We start from the raw sequence: 20,600 nt of genomic DNA, 5'->3' as shown, positions 1-20,600 counted from the left end.
AGTTTTTGTTTTACTGAAAGTCATTTGGAAGGATGTTTCATCAGCTGAACGATTGGTTACAGTATGTTGTTAAACAGTACAATCCGTTGAACACACTGTACTTCTATCACTCGCAGCCTCATTTTCATTCCTGTCAAAAATTAAATGACTAACATCTACAGACAGAAATCTACTGTACATACAGGCTATTGCATCGCATCATTCTGTTTTTCTGCATCTATCCGCAGGAGTGCTGCATTTTTAGAATGCAGTATCAAGTTAAATGCAGAAACTTGGGATGCATTATACTTACATGCTGATATTGATTATCAGCTGATATTAGCATAATTAAATTTTTTATATTTAAATAACAATGTTAAATGTACAGCACAATGAAGTTCTTAGTTATATTTATTTTTATTTTTTATTTATTTTTACCATAATTTTAATATTAGCCATTTATCAGTTAACAATAACAAAAATAATTATCAGCTAATCTGTATTAGCCAGAATTGTAATATTAGAGCATTGCTAGTAATAGTATAAATGTGTCTCGAGAACTGTGATTAGCGCCACTATTTTGCAAGAACACGTTTTTGAACTGCTCTGTTCTCATTCTAAGCTATTGGTAAGTGTGGTCTGGAAGGGACACTTTGCCTGCAGTAGCACATGGGTTTTTCGTTTCCGCTTCAAATATTTAATATATGTTAAAGGGTTAGTTCACCCAAAAATGAAAATTAGCCCATAAATTACTCACCCTCAAGTCATTCTAGGTGTATATGACTTTCTTCTTTCAGACGAATCCAGTCGGAGTTATATTAAAAATGGTCTTTGATCTTTCAAGCTGTTTCATGGCAGTCAGCGGGTGTTGCATGCATCAGTCCAAAAGAAGTTAAATAAAAAGCGCCCATCCATAAAAAAAGTGTCTCTCACGGCTCTGGGGGTGAACAAAGGCCTTCTGTAGCGAATCGTTTTTGTAAGAAAAATATCCATATTCAAAACGTAATAATCACTTTAATGTAGCTTGCGCCAACAGTTGTAAACGGAAGCAGTTCCGGGCGGATGACGTATGAGTTCAGCTTTACGCATGCGCCGCTCAGAAGTGACGAATGCGGAAGCGCAGCGGAGAGATTAGAACAAAACAACGGTCACTTATTAGAAGTACAAAACGAAGATTTGTAAAGAAGAATGTCAGAGGATTTCGATATAAGCCAAGAGGAGACTGGTTTTCCTTTGCTAAAGTAAGGAAACTTTGCTTCCTTTGCTCCTGTTAACAAATGTTGGTTTTCACGAGACTGGCGCATGTGCAACACTGAACTCCTACCTCATCCGCCCGGAACTGCTTCCAGTGTACAACTGTTGGCGCAAGCTAGATTAAAGTGATTATTATGTTTTGAATATGGATATTTTTCTTACAAAAATGCATCAATGTGCTACAGAAGGCCTTTGTTCACCCCCTGGAGCCACGTGAGACGCTTTTTTTTAATGGATGGATTTACACTTTTTATTTAACTTCTTTTGGACTGATGCATGCAACACCTGCTGAGTGCCATGAAACAGCTTGAAAGATCAAAGACAATTTTTAATATAACTGCGACTGGATTCGCAGTTATATTAAAGAAGAAAGAAGAAGAAAGTCATATACACCTAGGATGACTTGAGGGTGAGTAATTTATGGGCTAATTTCATTTTTGGGTGAACTAACCCTTTAATATTAATGTTATTTTTTAAATAGCTAATCAAACTAATTAATTCATTGTGTTTCTCGAACAAATAACTATCAATTCTGCCACCTGCACACTGATAAAAATTTCAAAGCCGAATGCAGCAGCACTTCCATTCACTTGTCTCATTTAAGCATCCTGACAAACACCTGTCATCTGCTTGGCTTCCTCTGACAGAGTTGTGTATTTTCCTGCTGCATTTCACAGACTAAGCTGGCAGTGCCCTGACCCACGTTGGCTGTGACAGAAACAGATGTGCTGAATTAATGATACGCCAGTTCCCAAGACATTCCCGCTGTTCACGTTGTAGGTCCTGTATTGGATTTTTTTTAAACCAACATATATCAAAGCGAACTTGGGTTCATTCATCCTCTTGACATTTGCATAAAAATAACTTTAAAAGGAGATGTGAAGTTAAAAAAAAGCAAGACTTTGATCCATCAACTGATCACAGAATAACTGCTCTGAATCGGTATAGGTCAGTGTTGAGGCATTCTGTGATCTCTGCTGTGTGTTGATGTCCAGTTTCAGCATCGCAGTCAGCGGTTTCCCACTTTTATCTCTGTATCATCCCCTGAGGCTCCATTTAAAAACTCAATAGTCAGTGCTGTGTTTTAAAACAGCAGGGATGCTGGTCTGTTTCTTGTCTCTTTGCAACTGTTGAAAATAGGCCCATGTGTAATAACCGAATGGCAATAAACATTGATTTATTGGGAAAATAAATGAGGAAAATTTGTTGTCACTTGGGTTTTAAGGCTAAACTGATTACAAACAGATTGGTCGGACTTCCCTAAACCCCCCCACTCCCCAAAAAGTCACTGCATTTCAAAAGAGAAAAGGGATTGTTTTATATTCTGTCTCTACATATATGCTTGAATTTTTTAGGAAAACAAAACATTAAATGCGGTAAAGTGGTCTGGATGCTCTATTTTTTGTTATTTGTTCATTCGTGTCTGGAATTTGAGTAACAGCACTGATTGGATATTTCCTTCGAACAGAGTATGAAATAGAGAAACTTGTGAAGTGTTTGGCAGTGTGTAAGTAAACTCGTTGGTGTTCCTTGAACTCCTGTCATAAGGACACTCATAACCAAGACATTTTGAGAGGAAGAGACAAATAACTTCTTGTTCTCGGATAAACAAAAGAAATGGCAGCTTTTAATGTTCATACTGACACTTCATGTCATGCTGTATTGCATACTGTAGAAATGCCTAGTTTGACTTAAATGTGACTTTGTTTGGCAGCAAGTTGATTTCTTTTTCTTTTGTTCTTGTGGTGTGAGCTGAATTCTTTCTGGCAATCTTCCTGCACTACTGTCATTAGTTGGACCTGCAGCTCAGAGGGGAAGGAGGTTGAAACAAAAGCTGGAAACGGGATACATCAGCAATGTTGACGCAATCAAACACACACACACACACAAACAATACACAGGTGTACTAATACCACACTCACATTCTGTCTCTGTTCCATCTAAAAAAATGTGCTGCCCTGGTTATTTGTCAGTACATAATGGTTTTTAGCTCGTTTTTGAAGAACTTCATTGATATCCCGTAAGACATGACTGCCGTCACAGTGTATGCACTTCTAAATTTTAGAGCAAGGTGCTTCAACTTTCACCCAGGGTTCTCTTTTTTTTCAGACCCCTTAGTGGATAGATGGACAGAGCATCTGTAATACGCACATTTAAATAACATTAAAAATAATCATTACAGGTGTAAACGTCAAGTCATATTTTGATGTTACTTAAAGCTGCAGTCCGTAAGTTTTGCCTCTTTGTCGCCATCTCTGTTTGAAAACCTGGAATTGCAGTTACTTGTGGAATTATCTTCCTTGCGTGGGTTGTACTCTGGCAGGGCTCCAGCACGAATTAATCTAATGTTTTGAGGACGGAGTATGTGTGGCAGTCAGTCACCGCACCGATGTGAATCCTATACTTAGTAATCACAGATTCTAGCCTACATCTTGGAATATATGACCCAAATAAGAATTTTCACCAGATATTGTCATCTGAACAAGTAACAAGTCTGCCACGTTTGTTCTGATCAGCTGAAGAAAAAAGCATTACAATAAATCGTGCTACCAATGGTGATTTAATCTAATGATCGATTAGCTCAAATCACATGAAACCATGCAAATTATTATTATTGTTATACTTTATTCTCAGATTATTAATGTTAACAACATCAGCATTGCGTGACTATGAGTATAGTGTGTGTGTAGATTTCAATTTCTGTACAGTCTAATCTCTAATTGTCATACCATTCGAATTTCATACCAAGAAATTAATTTAACCCAAAAAGCAAACTATGCTCCCTTCGAACTGGTTGTCTTTAAAATACAAATCTTTTGTAATCCCAGTCTTTCTGTAATCAGAAGCACATTTAAAACTGGAATATAACTTAATTTCATTCACATGTGTTTCATATAATCCTTTCTGGATTACAATTCGCCATCAAAATGATTTTTTGACATTTAATTATTCCAGCTGCTGTGAGAAAAGGCTATAAACGATCGGCCACCTGCAGGATCCTCACATGCGATAGCCTAGTAGCCGGGACAACTTCTTTATGTTTACAGAAGTGACGTAATGACGCAGCAGCATACTCGAATTTCCCGCGAAAACCTATCCCAGGGGTGGCGAACTCCAGTCCTGGAGAGCCGCAGCCCTGCAGAGTTCAGCTCCAACCCTAATTAAAACTCACCTGCCTGTAGCTTCCTAGTAACTGTTCAGACCTTGATTAGCTTGTTCAGGTGTGTTTGATTAGGGTTGAAGCAAAACTCTCACCATAAAACTATAATTATATGTGTAGATTTTGGGGTGGACCTCTGTCACCCTGAAAGAAAATTTAGGTTCTAAGGGTTTGCATTGACTTTTTTGACTTCCTGGACTTTAAAGTGAACTCAAACCTCTTTTTTTAGTTCACACTCACACTGTTTTTTTTAGGATACCAAACAGTTTGAATGTAATAATAATAATAATAGTAATAATAATTGTCATTTTATCAGTGCCTTCCATAACACTCAAGTACACCTTACAGCATAAAGTAACTAGTCAGCAAATTAAACAACACTTAATATATACAAGAAACACATGTGTATCAATTTTATATATGTAGATGTAAATGTATGCTAATGTTTATTTGTTATAAGTGTTTTGTCTCTGTACATACTGTCAGACAACTTTTCTCATTTTGTGTATGTTCATGATGACCACATGCAAACACATTTTGTCTGCATCATCATGTAAAGGTTAAAGTTGACATGTCCTGTGATGTTTGTGTGATTTTAATCTTCCTTCCTCTTTTTCTCTTTCTCCCTTTTACTGACCACTGGATTAAATGTTACATTTGGTCTCTGTAGGTTTTAATTGCCCCTATTATAAAGTTGAGTGAATGAATTAATTGTGGCGTTTCCTGTGTGCCTTCAGCCTCTCTGTTCCCCATTGAGATCTCTGCTGTGAGGAGAGACCATGAGTTTCTGGATCACGACTCTCTCAAGGCATTATGCAGGTGAGAAACCATTGCATTTTCACTTACATATTAATTACGGTGCTTTAAAAATATTCCATCATGTACAAAAATTCATTCTGGTCTGTGTTTCACTCCCTCTATACCTGACTGCACTATGGCATTCATCACGGTGGAATAACACATGATACAATTTCATAAAGTATACTTATAATAATGTGTTTATGACATGCGTTTAATAATGAGTCACATGTCATGAGGGAGTATCCGTTATTTTCATTATCTCCAGTCACCATGGCGATGGGCCGTTTGTGTCAGCAGGCCTTGCTTTGCTTCATTGTTCTGTATATTTACTTTATATTCTCAGCCTTATTCTTTTTCTTTTCACTCCTCAATATGGAATAAGTGATTAAGTGACCGGTCACACCTGCGGAAGTCACATTGGAGTGAATGGCCTTTTCTAAAAGATAAGGAATAAACAGAGAGGGGAAAATTATATTTCCCAGGGTGCAACTGGTGTCACCGGTCCTAAGGTGATAGAAGAAGAGAGAGATGGAGATTGAATATACCATTTGTCCCACAGTTGCTAGTTACACACTGTGTATGCTTGGCTGCTAGCTACTGATAAAAAACATCAGGGTGGCTTGATGACTAAAGAGAACCGAAACACACACACACACAGCTGAATCTGAAATACTAGAACTCTAAATTATACGCATCGATAACCATATGTCCATGTCCATGGTTATCTATATTTAAAGCTGTGAAGAAAATGAAGCTATATTTGTGTGCCTCCTAGGGCTGGATTGTTTCCAAAATTTTGGATTCAATGCTAATGACAATCCTAAACTAATAAACAGCCTCAGGCGCTTGATGAAAGAAACTAGGACATTTAATTGATTAAATAATTCAACTTCCATAATTCGAATTAATTTCATAATCATGTTAAGTCATTTTAATGTAAAATGTAAAATATGAGAACGCCATTAAATGACAGCTGCAAAAACATCTGTTACATATATGAGTGTGGGAAAAGATGTTATATTTGGTAGATACTTTTTAGGGCTGGGCGATATGACGATATTATCGTTTATCGACGATGTCTCATAAGTATCGCAATGCCGATGTCAACAGTCAGTTAACAGACGATTATCGACATTTTCGGAAAAAATGACAAATGATAAATCTAAGTTGCAAAAAATATTTTACATAGCCCCATAGTCACCATACAGGTCTTTTTGCATGCAAGAATAAAATAATTTAGTAGGAGGGTTGGGAATCGAAAATTAGATCAGATGCGTAAGATCAGGAATCAAATTACTTGTTATAAAATTACATTTAAATTCTGCTTCTCGATTCCTGTATGCACATTTATTGTGATTTCAAAAGAATCAACAGCAAGAAGACGAAATAGAACTCACTTCTGCACTCGTGCGCTGTTTTCTGTGCTGCGCACACACACACACACACACAAAGCGCACTCACAAAAGCCGCCTCTTATATAAGCCTACGCGAACACTGGACTGAGCTCACTTTCTCGCATTCTTACACATTCGAATAGACATATAAACAAAATTATATCAAAATATCCCATAAATGCAATCGGTTATGTCTTAAGAACGTAAAAGAGTTGAGAAAGAAAACAAGGGTGTATTGGATCCGTGCATTGACAGCAGCCGCTGCCGCCAGTCATTAATGTTAATCAAAGAACAAAAGAAAAGAAAATCCCTCACTGATCTTGAATGAATCACTTTTGTAACCTCAGTTTATATTTTATTTGCCTGTTGTTCAGCGCTGACTGACTAAACAGACTGTATAATGATTAAAAACCACAAACATGACAGTTTTAATTAAAATACGCAAATTCCTTCAGCGCACATTTCAGTGCAATATTTTTACAGATTTTTTATAACAGTGTATACGGTATAATTATGTTTTATTAAGCTGAGATATAGCACTATACATTCTTAATTCATTTGCAACAAAACCTATAAAATTTTGTTTTTGCAAACGGATGACTTTAGTAGGCTTCTCAGCTCGCCCCTCAACATGCATGCGTTTGGAGTTTCGGCAGCCCAACACTGAATATTATATTGTGGGCGTTGTATTTTGATTAATAAAATAAAAATGATTAAAATTACAATACAAAAATGTAATTTAAATGACCCCTGCTTCTAAATAAATAGAGCAGTTATTATTATTTCGTTAAAAAGGGGCCAAAAGAGACCTCCGAACTAGTAGGCTACTAGAAAAGAAAGAAAAAATACCTTAACGTTTTTGCTCAGAATTAGTTTTTAATCCCTGCATGATTTTAGTCATACATGATAAATATCAAAAAGAAAGAGAAACATCAGAAAACATGCATATTTTATTCAAGAAATTACTATATGGCATCAACATGCATTTATCATTCTTACAATCACCGCCGGAAAGTCCAACTTCACCATGATGAACTTAAAATTGGGTTCTATTATTTTTCCTCAACAGTTCTCCTCACAAAACAAAATTCATTTCAAACACAAATTTGGTAAGAACAGAGTGGATAATATTAGCAACACCAAAATAACAGCAAAGCTAATGTTTTCTGTTAGTTTAAGCACAAACTAAGAAAAGTAAAACCAAACTTTGTGGCAATAATTAAGACCAAACTGAACATGGTGTGTGTTTATGGTGCATGTCGGCAATGTTGTCTCGGCGGGGGCGGGGTGTGGTGGGGGGGGGGCTTAGGGAGGCATGGGCCGGGATGAGATTTTGACGGTATAATAACCTTAAGCAAAAATATCAAGGTTTCACAGTATCACGGTATTGTCGTTACAGCTCTAAAATGTGTTAATTTTAAATAACTGGATAAAAAAAAAAAACACTATTTTGTTTTTGAGCAACATACAGAATATTAGGAACAGTAGAATTTGTTTATTTTTCTTCTTTTTAGGAAACAAATCAAAGAAAGAATAAAGACTGACATCTTTATTTAACCGAAATATGTAATTACAGTTATTTCAATATACATATAATTTATATAATTTAGTTATATCATTTCATATACATAATTTGATTTGAAGCAAAAACAGAATGTTCTGACTAGTTTTGTGAAATTATACTACATGCCTGAACGAAACAAACAGCAGCTAGATGCTCTGAATGAGACGCATGTTCACTCTCTGACGGCAGGAGGCGCTTCTCAAACACCAGATGCAGTGTTTCCTTGGTATTTTCACATAAATGACTTTTTGGAAAACGACTGCATTGCAACGCAGTTTGTGCAAGTCCAGAACAGAAACGAGTTGCTTGCAATAAGACAAAAAACGGGCGGTTGCCGATGGCTTAAGTTCCAGGGGAAGCTCCTTAAATTCGGCCGTCCTACACACACGTGACGGACCGCTCGCTCGCACCAACAGGAGGAGGAGGATCATGTTACTCTCTACACGGCACTCAACCTGAGGGATTCCTACACTTTCAGTCTTTGAGGAGACATGAGAAAAAGCGCATACCACAGGAACGGTATAACGGAAAATATTAGCAGTTTTGCGGTATACCTTGAAACCGGTAATCGGACCATGCCTAGGCTTAGGTAGACGATATTATCGGATATCACGGTATTATTAAGGCGATTATCGATAAGATATTTTTGACATATCGCCCAGCCCTAATACTTTTATCCAGAGCTACTTACATTCAGGGTATACACTTTATAAGTATCATACCCATTACGGTGCAGGGTTCTTCATCTTAAAATGTTTTAAATTCAGTTTGTTCAGTTGTTTTAAAGTCATAAAAAGTCATAAATATCTTTAATGGTATGATAAAAGTCTTAATTATAATTTTAAGTTAAATTTAAGGACAGAAAAAGGGTAATTCCAATACAACCAAATGTGATTATTAAACTTCAAAAAGTGATGATTTAATTAAATACTTGCGCGCGCTGCACATTTCAAATTCAGTATGTGCTGTTGTTGCACGTTCTAGAGTCTTGCGGGTTTCGGAGCAGTTTACAGTCACCGATTAGATTAGCACTCTTATAACCATCGTTTTGAATGTGCAGCTGGTAGTAAGCTAAGACATTTCAAAATATCAAGGTGTATTTCAGGCTTGTTTGTAAGTCCCGCATTATGCTTTTTTTCCCTTGATATGATTGATATTTTGGTTATGCTGGATCATTTAATTTAGCTGTATCATTTAATTTAATGCAAACTCTTGTAGCTTCTGTCTGGGTTGCCCTTCCACAAAAAGGAGAGGCTAAGACCATTATTTTACACATTCAGTATATAGATTTGACTATATCCTATACTATATTGTTACAATAACCTGTTAATTGTCTTTCTTTAAACACAGTATCATGTAAAATCTGGTATCTCTTGACCTAAGTTTAGTATGTATTGATGTATCAGTACATACTGAATATAACATGTCTTGAGTATTTTAAGCTTGCAGTTGCAATTGAATATATGCCCCAGTCTGTTTAATGAAGTAAAAACATCTGAGATGCATGATTTATTTTGATATTGTATATGTTTGTTCTGTATGGACATACAGTCCTAATTTTATTTATGCAGGTCTTAAAGTCTCCAATTTTAGAAACATTGTGACTGTGTAAAACACCTTGCATTAGTACTTGTATAACCCACAACCCCTAGTGTGCTTACTTTGTATTAGTATGTTATGCTGATTCAAAGTTCCTGGTTAAGGTGTTCACTCTTGCAACAGCATTATAAAAATCAATCTCCTTTTGCAGAATCAATTGTTGTATTGAATGTATTCTGGCCGTCACACACTCAATGACCCTCTTGTATTAGTGACAAGATGAGCTCATCTGTTCGTGTTTCAGCCCCAGCAGGTCACTAGTGCACTTAAAAATCCCTGACTGTGTCTCTGTGACTTTGCTCCATGCAGAGCCTGTCTTGCTGCTTGAGTGAATATGTCAGTGTGGCCATGTTGGCAAATAGCTTTAAGATGAGGTATACTTGGCAGTCTAGTTCACCAAAAATGCAGAGGTGAAATTTCATGCTATCAGTCAGCTGTTTACTGGAAACCTCTATGAACCTTATTCATCTGGTAGTGCAAGTGTATTTTTGCAGGGCATTTTCCTTGACTAAATGTCTATACTGCTGAGGCAGTGACTGTAAGTGAACAAAGACATTTAGGTTGGAGCCATAGCCTAGTGGTTAGTGTTACATTGTGATTGTGTTGATTTAAAAGATCAGCGTCATAAATTAACGAGGGCTTAAAACAAGATTGCTACTAAAAGACAAAAATAACCAATATGTTTTATTTATTTTTCAAGTTTAAAAATCAGGTCTATAGGGAGCAGTATGTATTTATTATAGTTCTTTGCCCCTAAGAATTTCCTGTTCTCTCTCTTCCGTCTCTCTTAAAACAGTCTTTAAAAAGCCTTAAAGAAAGGAAGGACGACATTTGGATGGTCTTGTGCCGCCTTGCTGTTTTGTAAGATGACCAAAGTTCAAATTTACATTTGTACATTCTGCAGGTGCATTAAGATTGCATTGAAGTTGTACATTTTATCAGCTCTCACATTCTCTGGGAATCGAACCCATGACCTTGGTGTTGCTACTACCATGTATTAATGCTTGAGCTGAAAACAAAATCTGAAAGACACAATCTCACATGTTTTATCTATTTCCCATTATGGAGTTTCAGGTTTGGTCCCTATCCTGAATAATCAGAATTTAATTCCTTCGAAAAAGAAAGAAAAAGCAGACATGCACACCAGCAAAAATCTAATCTAACGATGCACACAGCTAAAACTCTTTGTGAATGTTTGTGTGCTTGCGAGCACCTTGCTAGCCTATTGTTAACGCTCTTTATTCTTATGGTCTTCTTACTCATTATTATTCACAGAGTAATTAGTTTAATATATTGATGTGCACAAACTCACACACTTTTTGTTATCTGTATCTCAAATGCCACAGCGAACACACTCTCCTCTTGTGTGTTTGTGTTTTCTAGGATTAGTTTTGGTCTGTCATGCAAAAATAGCATTATGTCCAAAAGAAATCCTGTGGCCTCTGGCGCCAAACACTATGGTGTGCCTATATGTGTTACTACTGTGAGCATTGGTGCGAATTGACTCCATCAGTCAAAATGAATGGTCATTTATGCTTCTACATGTTCATACCGGCTGTTTTGGGCTATATTTCTATGTGTCTCACAGTGTTTGTACTTCAACTCTGATGATTTTCACAGCTAAATCATAAGGTGACATTCATATACGCGATAATAATTAATCTTCTTACATATACACACAGGCAGAATGAGATCTCACAGCATAAATGGAATGCACTAATTAACCGAGAGGACCAAATGCTCATGAACGCATCGCTTACTTGCGTGCTTTCAAGGCCACTCACATTGACCGTAAACCGAATGATAATCAGATAATGACATGGTGATGAATGCCTCTCTACCTCTAACAAAAGTTCTGTCATGTTAGAGCTGATCGGGCACAGATGGAGGGAGAGTGGTGTCAAGTTCAAACCATTCTAAAAAAGAGGCATGGGCTCATAGATCACTGTCAAGTGTGGCATTAATGCAGTTGATCTGGGAGCATCATCAGGGCTCGGTCAACATCAAGAAAAACAAACACACTCACTGAATGAACTTTGTGACTTGGATAAATTGCTGACAGAATAATAACAAATTAAGCTAAATAGTGTCCATATTTGCATCACTCTTTTACTTTGTAATTTAGTCTTAACCACAAGAACGTATAGGATGTACTTAAAATAAGCTGTAATTTAGCTGGCAATTTTACGCAATGTGACTAATAGTACACCAATTAAAGGGATAGTCCCCTTGAGGTGAACGGAGGTTAAATGTCTCGCTCAAGGACACACTGGCCCCATTAACACCTGATATTAATGTGCCTTTTAAATGAGGTTGGTATTTATGTAATTATGATTTCCAAACATTGAATGACAAAGAGAAGTCATATTTACTAGTGTGAAAGTCTCGAGTTCTTGATAATACATGGGTTGCCTAATTATGTTGTAAGGGGTGTGGCATTGTGAAACATGGTGGAAACTGATCTATAATATAGATAATTTCATATATATCTGTAATCTATATATAGAGATCAATGATCAGAAAGCAAGTCTGTAGCCAATGAAAATGAATGATTTTGCACTTCATTTGAATATTATTTTTAATCATTTTAATTGTGTGATGTACTGCGCAGCTAATACAAAACTAGTGAAACTAGTGGTTTGCAATATGAAAGCAAAATATTTTTGTTAAATACCACGTATAAAATGAATAATTTTCATCATTAAAGGGAGACTCCATTTACATCTGATTTTACTATACCAGATCACCACCTGTGAATGAATTTCAACAAGGGGGAGGGTCTTTGGTTTTGTGACTTTGCGCATTTATTCACTTGGCATATGTTTTACAAAAACAGACTTTTCTCCGATGTCGATATTTGTGAAGTTTTGTATTTTGTAACCAAATTCTGAAAGGTTATTTTCATGTTTAAAAATTCAGCCTACCACTTTTCACAAATTTTAACAACTATGCCAACCCGCCCCACAAACCAAGAATATACAAGCAAATTTCATGTGAATTTAAATTCTACAGCACTCAAATATGCTCTTCCTTGTGTCTATGTGTGTGTGTTAGGAGGCTAATAACCCTGAACAAATGTGCTGCGATGAGCTTAGAGGTTCATTTCCAGTGTAAACAGGTAAACAAACAAACATACCATCCACTTCTAATTCGGTTATGTGATCTGATAGTTTGCTGACAACCGCTCTTTACTTGTCTCTTTTCATTAGCTTTGACTTCCACTAGATAGTAGCTTTTAAACTTAATTTTAACAATCCTTTTAAAACTCATCTATGCCCTTGTGTTTTTGCTATTTTTAGTAGAGTGAATTCTGGTTCTCTTGGTTGGCCAATTTTCTTCTTAATACTTTCAAAAATGGAGAAAGCTTTTCATTATCTAAGTGTGCGTGTTTGTGTGCTACTGTCAGCAGAGTGAGGACTCGGAGGAGGATGACGCATGCGCCCTTAGCTCCCGCTGGGCATTTCAGCGTGAGAGTAAAACTTGGTCCCGTCTCCACACTCTCTCACCGTCCCCTGTCCCCCCTGGCAACCGGGCCTCGACCTTACGACCCTCAGGCAGTAGCGATAGCGTGCTGAGTGACATTAGTCTCCTAGAAGTCACCTCATTGACCTCCGACCTCAGTGCTAGCAGCTTGAGCTTAGACAGTGCCCGGGAAACAACTTCTCCAGACGTTGCAGCTTTTAGTGACGTCACAGTGGGTGAAGGAGCATCGTTAGTTTGCGTCTCAACAGGCCAAGATGAAAACGACGACACCGGATCATCGTCTTCTTTGCCGTCCATAAGAGAGAAGCCGAAGCGTCCTTCTAGATCTTTTTTACGGAGGAAGGAATCTGTAAAGAAGCGGGATTGTGAGAGAGAGACAGTTCCAAAGAGCATTTCAAAGGTAATTCAACACCAGCCACCCTCTGGTCTGCACTGTACATCCAACGCAAGTTTACCTGGTCAAACCACAAATAAGTGCAAAATTGCCAAAGATGTGGCATGGAGGTCACATACAATATGCCGCAGTAACGTTAGCCAGAAACACACTCTGCACAAGCCTCACAGAGCATGCCTTTACCTGGAAGACTACCAGTTAACTTGGGAGATGCCCAAGTTAACCAATCAAATCAACCGTCAGAGGAAAGAGGATCGTGTGGTCCACCTCCCCTTTGACCACAAGCCTGGAACTTTCCCCAAGTCTCTCTCAATTGAAAGTCTCTGTCCGCTCTCTGTTTCTCAAAGTCCTGACCATACTGACTGGGCAGGAGAAGATGGAGACCTGTCCGTGGATGGAAGCGTTAGTCGCAGTGGGTCGCAAGACTTTCTCTCGGGTTTTGGGAGAAGGAGAAACTCTATGAGCTCAATTGGAAGCATTTACGACAATGTTCCAGAGACACCAGGCAGTCCATGTGGCATTTTTGACCGTGGAAAAGAGAAAGCCTTCCAGCATCTGGATGACATTCTACAGCATGTACATGGGCTACAGCACAACATCGATGAATGGTCGCGCTCACTTGGCATTCAACCACAAGACCAATCGAATGTGGAGACAGAATCCACAACGGACACAACTTTACCCAGCAGTCTGAATGATGATGAGCAATCTATGTCGGATGTCGGGACGACAGTGAGCGATTATGATAGTCCAGGAAACTCTGTGAATGAAGGAGAAGGAGGAATGAGAGAGAGGAGAGACTCAGGGGTGGGGGCATCACTCACGAGACCCAACAGGTGAGTAAAACTGATGGTTAAATTAACGTAAGGTTAATTTAGGGAATTCTGGCTTGTCCACACTTGTGAGTGCAGTTAGCGCTTATCCAGATAAGGAGTTTCTAGTGCTGTGAAAGAATGTGATAGAGAGCAAGATACATGCCACTCAATTTGTCTTTTGGTAAACTGTCTGGAGACAGTGACAGCTGTGTGTACCTTGAAAGCCTACTTGCAGCTCAACTTTGTGTGGGATTAAAAAATTTTCCATATTAAAAACATAATTCCACTTCATTCAAACTCATCACTGATGAAGATTACAGGACCTATTATGGAACCTTGGGGTAAACCAAATCTGTTCACTGGAAAAATACATTTTCTGGATTTTTGTCTTATCTTTTATTGCAAACCAAGACTGAATATCTAAACATTCTTAAAATAAGATTTATTTACTACTTTATAAAGCAAAATTGTGCAAGATAATATTACTGTATATATCTATTTTAGTAATTACAGTTATCCTATTGGCAGTTTTTGTCTTTTAACAATAAACCTCACTATATTTTATACTTAAGACAAAAAATGTGTGCCAGTTTGATAAGAAACACGTACATTCTGAAAATAAGACTTAAAATCGTATGCACTTTGCAGGTTTTTTTCTTTTTTTATGATTTATAGTTTTTAAGATACATTTACAAAAGGGGAAAGACAGGAAAAAAGTGACAATAGAGGAAAAAAAACTTCAATAAAATTAGTAATAGAGAGTGCAAACTTTTTTTTATTATTATTTAAAAAATACATAAGGAAAAGGAAAGAAAAACATTGAGTACAATTCACATAAATGCAATCCTACTATGTTAACCAAGCAATACAAAATTGGTAAGTACATAAAGGCAGGGCAGGGCAGGTCCAGAACATATGGATGAGTGGCTGAATCAGTTTGACACCTGTCATACTCGGGGTCAATAGAGTGGTTCATGCGCGCTAAACTGCTCTTAGAGCAACACACTGACTGGAGTAAGTATCAGAAGAGGGAGGCACATTGCGATTTTAGGCGAATTGACTTTTTCTTAAAATCAAATATAATCAAGAACATTATTACAGTTTGTGGTATCATTCACCAGAGGTATTTTGTCACGTAAAGTTACTTTATTTCAAGAAGTTTACATGTGTCTCTTACATCCAAGAGTGAATGTGTCTGCCTTTATATCCATCTGTTTATGCTTTCATTGTTGTAGTTTTTCCTCACTCTTCCCTTTCTTCCACCCATTTCTCTATTCTTAGAAAGTTGCGCTGGCACAGTTTCCAGAACTCTCATCGTCCGAGCGTGACCTCAGCGTCTTTAGAAATCAACAGGCAGTCAGCTGCCCAACTCAATCTGCTGCAGAAATTCAGCCTTTTACGACTGACCGCCATCCTGGAGAAACACACAGACACCAGCAAACATGGCTGGAATTGGTGAGAAAGCACATTCGCACATACTCATACATTTTCACACACTTTCTAAATAACCCACAAGATGGTAGCTCAAGGCATGTTCCTCTCCCCAAAAAATTAGTGATTTTGTACTGTGCACACATTGATGCGTTGGACACATTCTCTGACTCATGAGGTCAGTTGTGGCATTAATGCTCTCTTATGTCTGACACAGGAAATCTAATTTCTGCCAAAAGTGTTTTTTAATGACACAATCAGTTGAGTAAAACAGCTCTAACAGATGCGGTTAATGACAGCATCTTTCTGTCTCTCTCTCTGTTCCCCTGTTGGCTTTTTATTGCTTATGAAAATTACATTCCATATCCACCTCTGCCAACAGAGCTAAAATTACAGTTCTGTTTATGTACACACATGCAGATATACGCGAGCACACTCTTCCGTTCTCCAGTAATTTTCTATTTAGCATTGCAGAAACGGAGTGTAAATTGGTTTATAATTTTTGCATTTGTCCATTTTAAACTTCAGCTGCAGGAAACGGCTTCTGATGAGAAGCTTATAGGTCTATCAGACACTGTCATGGCTCGCAGATCTAAAGATGATTCATTTCATTCTGCACCAGAGGCATTATCTTTCCTCTTTCGTCCATTCCCACACACCCCACAGTTAAAGGCCGGCATCAGTGTCATAGACCGCAAACAGATCCAATTTTCACACGGTTTATACATACTGCAACTCCATTTGCTCTTGCTCACTCACTACAGCCTGCTGCGGTGATTTTGAATTTATCTTACAATGATATAACCTTGCAGGTTTTATTCTGGGCATCCATATATTGGATTCTTGTACTGTTGTGCTTTTTAAACCTCCTTTTCTCATTTATACATGAATATATTACATAATAAAAGTAGATCCGTATATTTGTCAATATATAAACATAAAAAAAGTCAGTAAATAATTAAGTAATTCGAGTAAATAAATAAATGGATGCTTCCAAAGTTTTGTACTGTCTGATCCAAATAAAATATAATATAATATAATAAAAAAATGAATCCTTTTTTTCTCTGTCATTGGTCAGGGTGGTTCCGAAGTTTATGAAGCGTTCCAAAGTTCCAGATTACAAAGATAAACACGTGTTTGGAGTTCCGCCAATCGTAAACGTTCAGCGAACTGGCCAGCCTCTGCCTCAGAGCATCCAGCAGGCGATGAGATACCTGCGCAGCCAGTGTCTAGAGAAGGTCTGTATGCAAGCAAAAGCACTCACACAGCCATACAAACATGCCCCCCCCCCCCCCCCCCCCCCCCCCCTTCCAAATAAAATATAATATAATATAATAAAAAAATGAATCCTTTTTTTCTCTGTCATTGGTCAGGGTGGTTCCGAAGTTTATGAAGCGTTCCAAAGTTCCAGATTACAAAGATAAACACGTGTTTGGAGTTCCGCCAATCGTAAACGTTCAGCGAACTGGCCAGCCTCTGCCTCAGAGCATCCAGCAGGCGATGAGATACCTGCGCAGCCAGTGTCTAGAGAAGGTCTGTAAACAAAAGCACAAATCCACACTGATTTTCCCCTTCCGCTTCTTATCTCTTAATTCTTCTCTACAGGTGGGAATATTCCGGAAATCAGGGGTTAAATCCCGAATCCAGGCCCTCAGGCAGCTCAATGAGAATTCCTCCGATCATGTGACCTACCAGGGCCAATCAGCTTATGATGTGGCTGACCTGATTAAACAGTACTTTAGGGATCTGCCTGAACCCGTGCTCACCTCCAAACTTACAGACACTTTTCTGCATGTGTACCAGTGTAAGTGACACACACAGCCTCACAATTTTTTTTATGCTTGCAAGTTCACTTTTTTTTATGTACCAAACTCATCATTGCTTCAATCAGCTCTACAGCTCTCTCCCCGGTGTGTATGTGTAGTCGTTCCAGCGGAGCAGCGCTTACGGGCCGTGCAAGCAGCCGTGATTCTGCTGCCAGATGAGAACAGAGAGGTTCTACAGACGTTGCTCTATTTCCTCAGTGACATTGCATCTGCGCAGGAAAACCAAATGACTGCGGAGAGTCTGGCTGTCTGTCTCGCACCCTCCATATTGCACCTGAATGCCTCCAAGAAAGATGGCGCTTCACCAAGGTGTGTGTGAGTCAGGTTTTGCCTTCATCGCAGGACCAGCCAAGGTCCCTACGAGAAAAGTGACCTAACATAATAAGAAGTCAATGGAAAGGGCCTGACATAACAGAATGGAATAAGAAATTACTTGCTCAATTTTCCAAAACAACTAATTGTCAATGGAATGAAACAATGGAATGAAATTTACATCTTTTCTTGTCAATTTTTCCTTTTCTTTTTCTTTGGTCACCGTTTATATTCGGTTTTGTTACAGGCTCATGAGCAGGAAGGGAGGAGCCAAGCCAGACCACAAGGACCTGAGTGAGAACATGGCTGCCACACACTGCCTTAGTCACATGATCACTGAATGCAAGAAACTATTCCAGGTAACCACTTTTTAATTTCTGATGTTTGAGTTCTGATGTCATGCCATTTTAAGTCATTTTGCATATCTTGTCTACATTAGTAGTGGCAGGATTAATTTGTGGGAACAGGGAGCAGCTCATTTTTGCACTGATCAGCTTTCTGTCACTGTTTCTTTCTGCAGATCCCGCATGAAATGATGCTTCAGTCTAGGAATTCTTATGTGGCTGCTGACGCTCAGCCGCTGCCTCTGCACGGGCTTGGGGTGAATGCCCTAGGCGAGCCAGTGAATTACCAGGCATACCTAGAAGACAACATTCAGTGTCTTCTCAGAGATGCATCTGAGCGCAGTAAAGGCTGGCACCATGCCCACGGCCCCGACAACACTGAGCTGGCTTATAAAAAGGTAGCGATACTCTCAGAAGCACTACTGCAGTTTAGCTTTATGCCACACACACACACACACATATATATATATCATTTTAACAGCTCCACAATACATTATGACAGGTTCACACAACAAACGCAGACACTCTTAAAGTCGCAGTGAAATGGAAGTAGTGACCTGTGACGTACATTTGAGTGAAACGCATTATTGGAAGAAAAATGTAGGGTGGGGACGTGGTTCTATCCAGAGGTTGTTGTTTGAAGGGAGGTGTTAGAATTTAACCAGACTAAATTAAGGATTAATTTTATTTAATTAATACAATTTAACATGCATAGATGAATCATGCAAAATAAGATCAATAACATGGTGTTTAGAAAATAGGGTGTATTTTCATTTCATGCCAACTTTAAGATCATCGTAAACTTTGGATGCTCATTTATTACATTGGCAATCTTAAGAGGGAAACAGTGCAGCACATTTACAGCAGTGAATCACATTTCTGTTTTAAAAATAATAATACAAAAAAATTAAAGCGCTTTTTTTTTTTTGCAATATGTTGCATTTATGCATAAATACAGCCCTTCAGCTGTTTGGTGAGTCAATATTGTGGCAGCACTTGGACCGTGAAGAAAAAAGGAGCACTCTCAGAAACTCCGTGAAAGAGGAATAGAAAGACATGAAGCTAGGATAGATAAAAGTACATTTCCAAGTCACTGAATATCCATCAGAGTGTGGTTAAATCAGTTTAGACATTATTAAGAAATGGAAAGGAGCGTGGGACAGCTGTAAATCTACCTACGGCAGGCTGTCCTCAACAAAGTGACTATGCATAAAGACTGTGCATGCAACTGTTTCCAGGGTCCTTCATCAGTCACAGCTTTATAGTGGCTCTGGAAGAGGAGAAAGTCACTGCTAAAATGTCATGTGACTGATCATTTCTGGCAAACTGTAGCTGAGATGAGAAACAAGCTTGAAGAATGTTCTGTGGTTTGATGAAAATACATGGTTATCATAGAGGAAAGACACCTGCGGCTTGATTTAAATGTTTTTTCCTTAATTTTATAGCAGAATTTGTCTTGATTTCTTTCATTTCTGTTAAAAATTCATCGAAGATGTTCAGTTTAATTTCCTCAACCACCATGCATGACACCATGCATGTTTGTGAGGTTCACATGTTTTTATTTTGACAGGAAATGCAAAACTATAAACTAAAATACAGTAGTGGTTTAATTACAATAAAAGCGACGATTGCGGCATTATGCTCATGTTGCATCGTATCTTCTTTTTACGTGTTTTTGCAGAGTTGCGCATTAAAACAATCACAGACGATTCTGTTAAGCTAATGAATGCAATATCAGAAGCGTGTGCTCTCTGACTGAATTAATTTCACAGTGTTGACTGCTTCACAGGAGTTTTTTGCGAGTGCTTAAACTCACACTAAATTTAAGTCAAATGAAAATGTTATTTGATAATGTAAATGTTCTTGGCTTACTTTCTGTACAATGAAAGCGTTATAATTAGTAACATACAATGTTTTTATTAAATTCACATTAAATACAAAATCAGTCATATTAAAAATATTGTATTACGTGACACCCATAAGTAAAGTAAAAAGACAAGTTTTATGCGTAGGTAATAGATTACACTTACAGTAGGCTACTTGTCCATCGCCCGTTTTAGATGCAAAATTCATGATATAGTTAACAAGTTTGGGAATATTTATTATTCATAATATATATTTATTAAATTTAAAAGGAAAAATTAAATAAAACCAGTTGGCCTACATCGGTTATACAGGACTTTCGTGGCTGCTGTGTGTCACATTAAGTCCCCCCCCCCCCCCCCCCCCCCCTCCCCCCCCCCC

The 20,600-nt window shown here is 38.1% G+C and overlaps 1 protein-coding gene across 2 annotated transcripts in view; it reads left to right on the top strand.

The window, feature by feature from the left end:
• The window catches only part of LOC107596160 (stAR-related lipid transfer protein 13-like), a 65,145-nt gene that overhangs the window by 38,926 nt on the left and 5,619 nt on the right, over positions 1–20,600 (top strand). Inside the window, exons 4-12 of one of the 2 annotated variants that reach the window (XM_016286830.1) lie at positions 5,131–5,212; positions 12,806–12,869; positions 13,161–14,464; positions 15,725–15,898; positions 16,953–17,112; positions 17,480–17,678; positions 17,799–18,009; positions 18,260–18,371; positions 18,533–18,754. In XM_016286830.1, coding sequence (XP_016142316.1) covers positions 5,131–5,212; positions 12,806–12,869; positions 13,161–14,464; positions 15,725–15,898; positions 16,953–17,112; positions 17,480–17,678; positions 17,799–18,009; positions 18,260–18,371; positions 18,533–18,754 — 2,528 coding nt within the window. Of the gene's footprint in view, positions 1–5,130; positions 5,213–12,805; positions 12,870–13,157; positions 14,465–15,724; positions 15,899–16,952; positions 17,113–17,479; positions 17,679–17,765; positions 18,010–18,259; positions 18,372–18,532; positions 18,755–20,600 lie in introns of both variants that reach the window. The other variant, XM_016286829.1, reaches the window with a different exon arrangement.

This window comes from Sinocyclocheilus grahami, unplaced genomic scaffold (genome assembly GCF_001515645.1).
Source record: "Sinocyclocheilus grahami isolate Dianchi unplaced genomic scaffold, SAMN03320097.WGS_v1.1 scaffold215.1, whole genome shotgun sequence".
Classification (NCBI taxonomy): Eukaryota; Metazoa; Chordata; class Actinopteri; order Cypriniformes; family Cyprinidae; genus Sinocyclocheilus; species Sinocyclocheilus grahami.
This window is presented reverse-complemented; position numbering and strand designations above follow the sequence as displayed.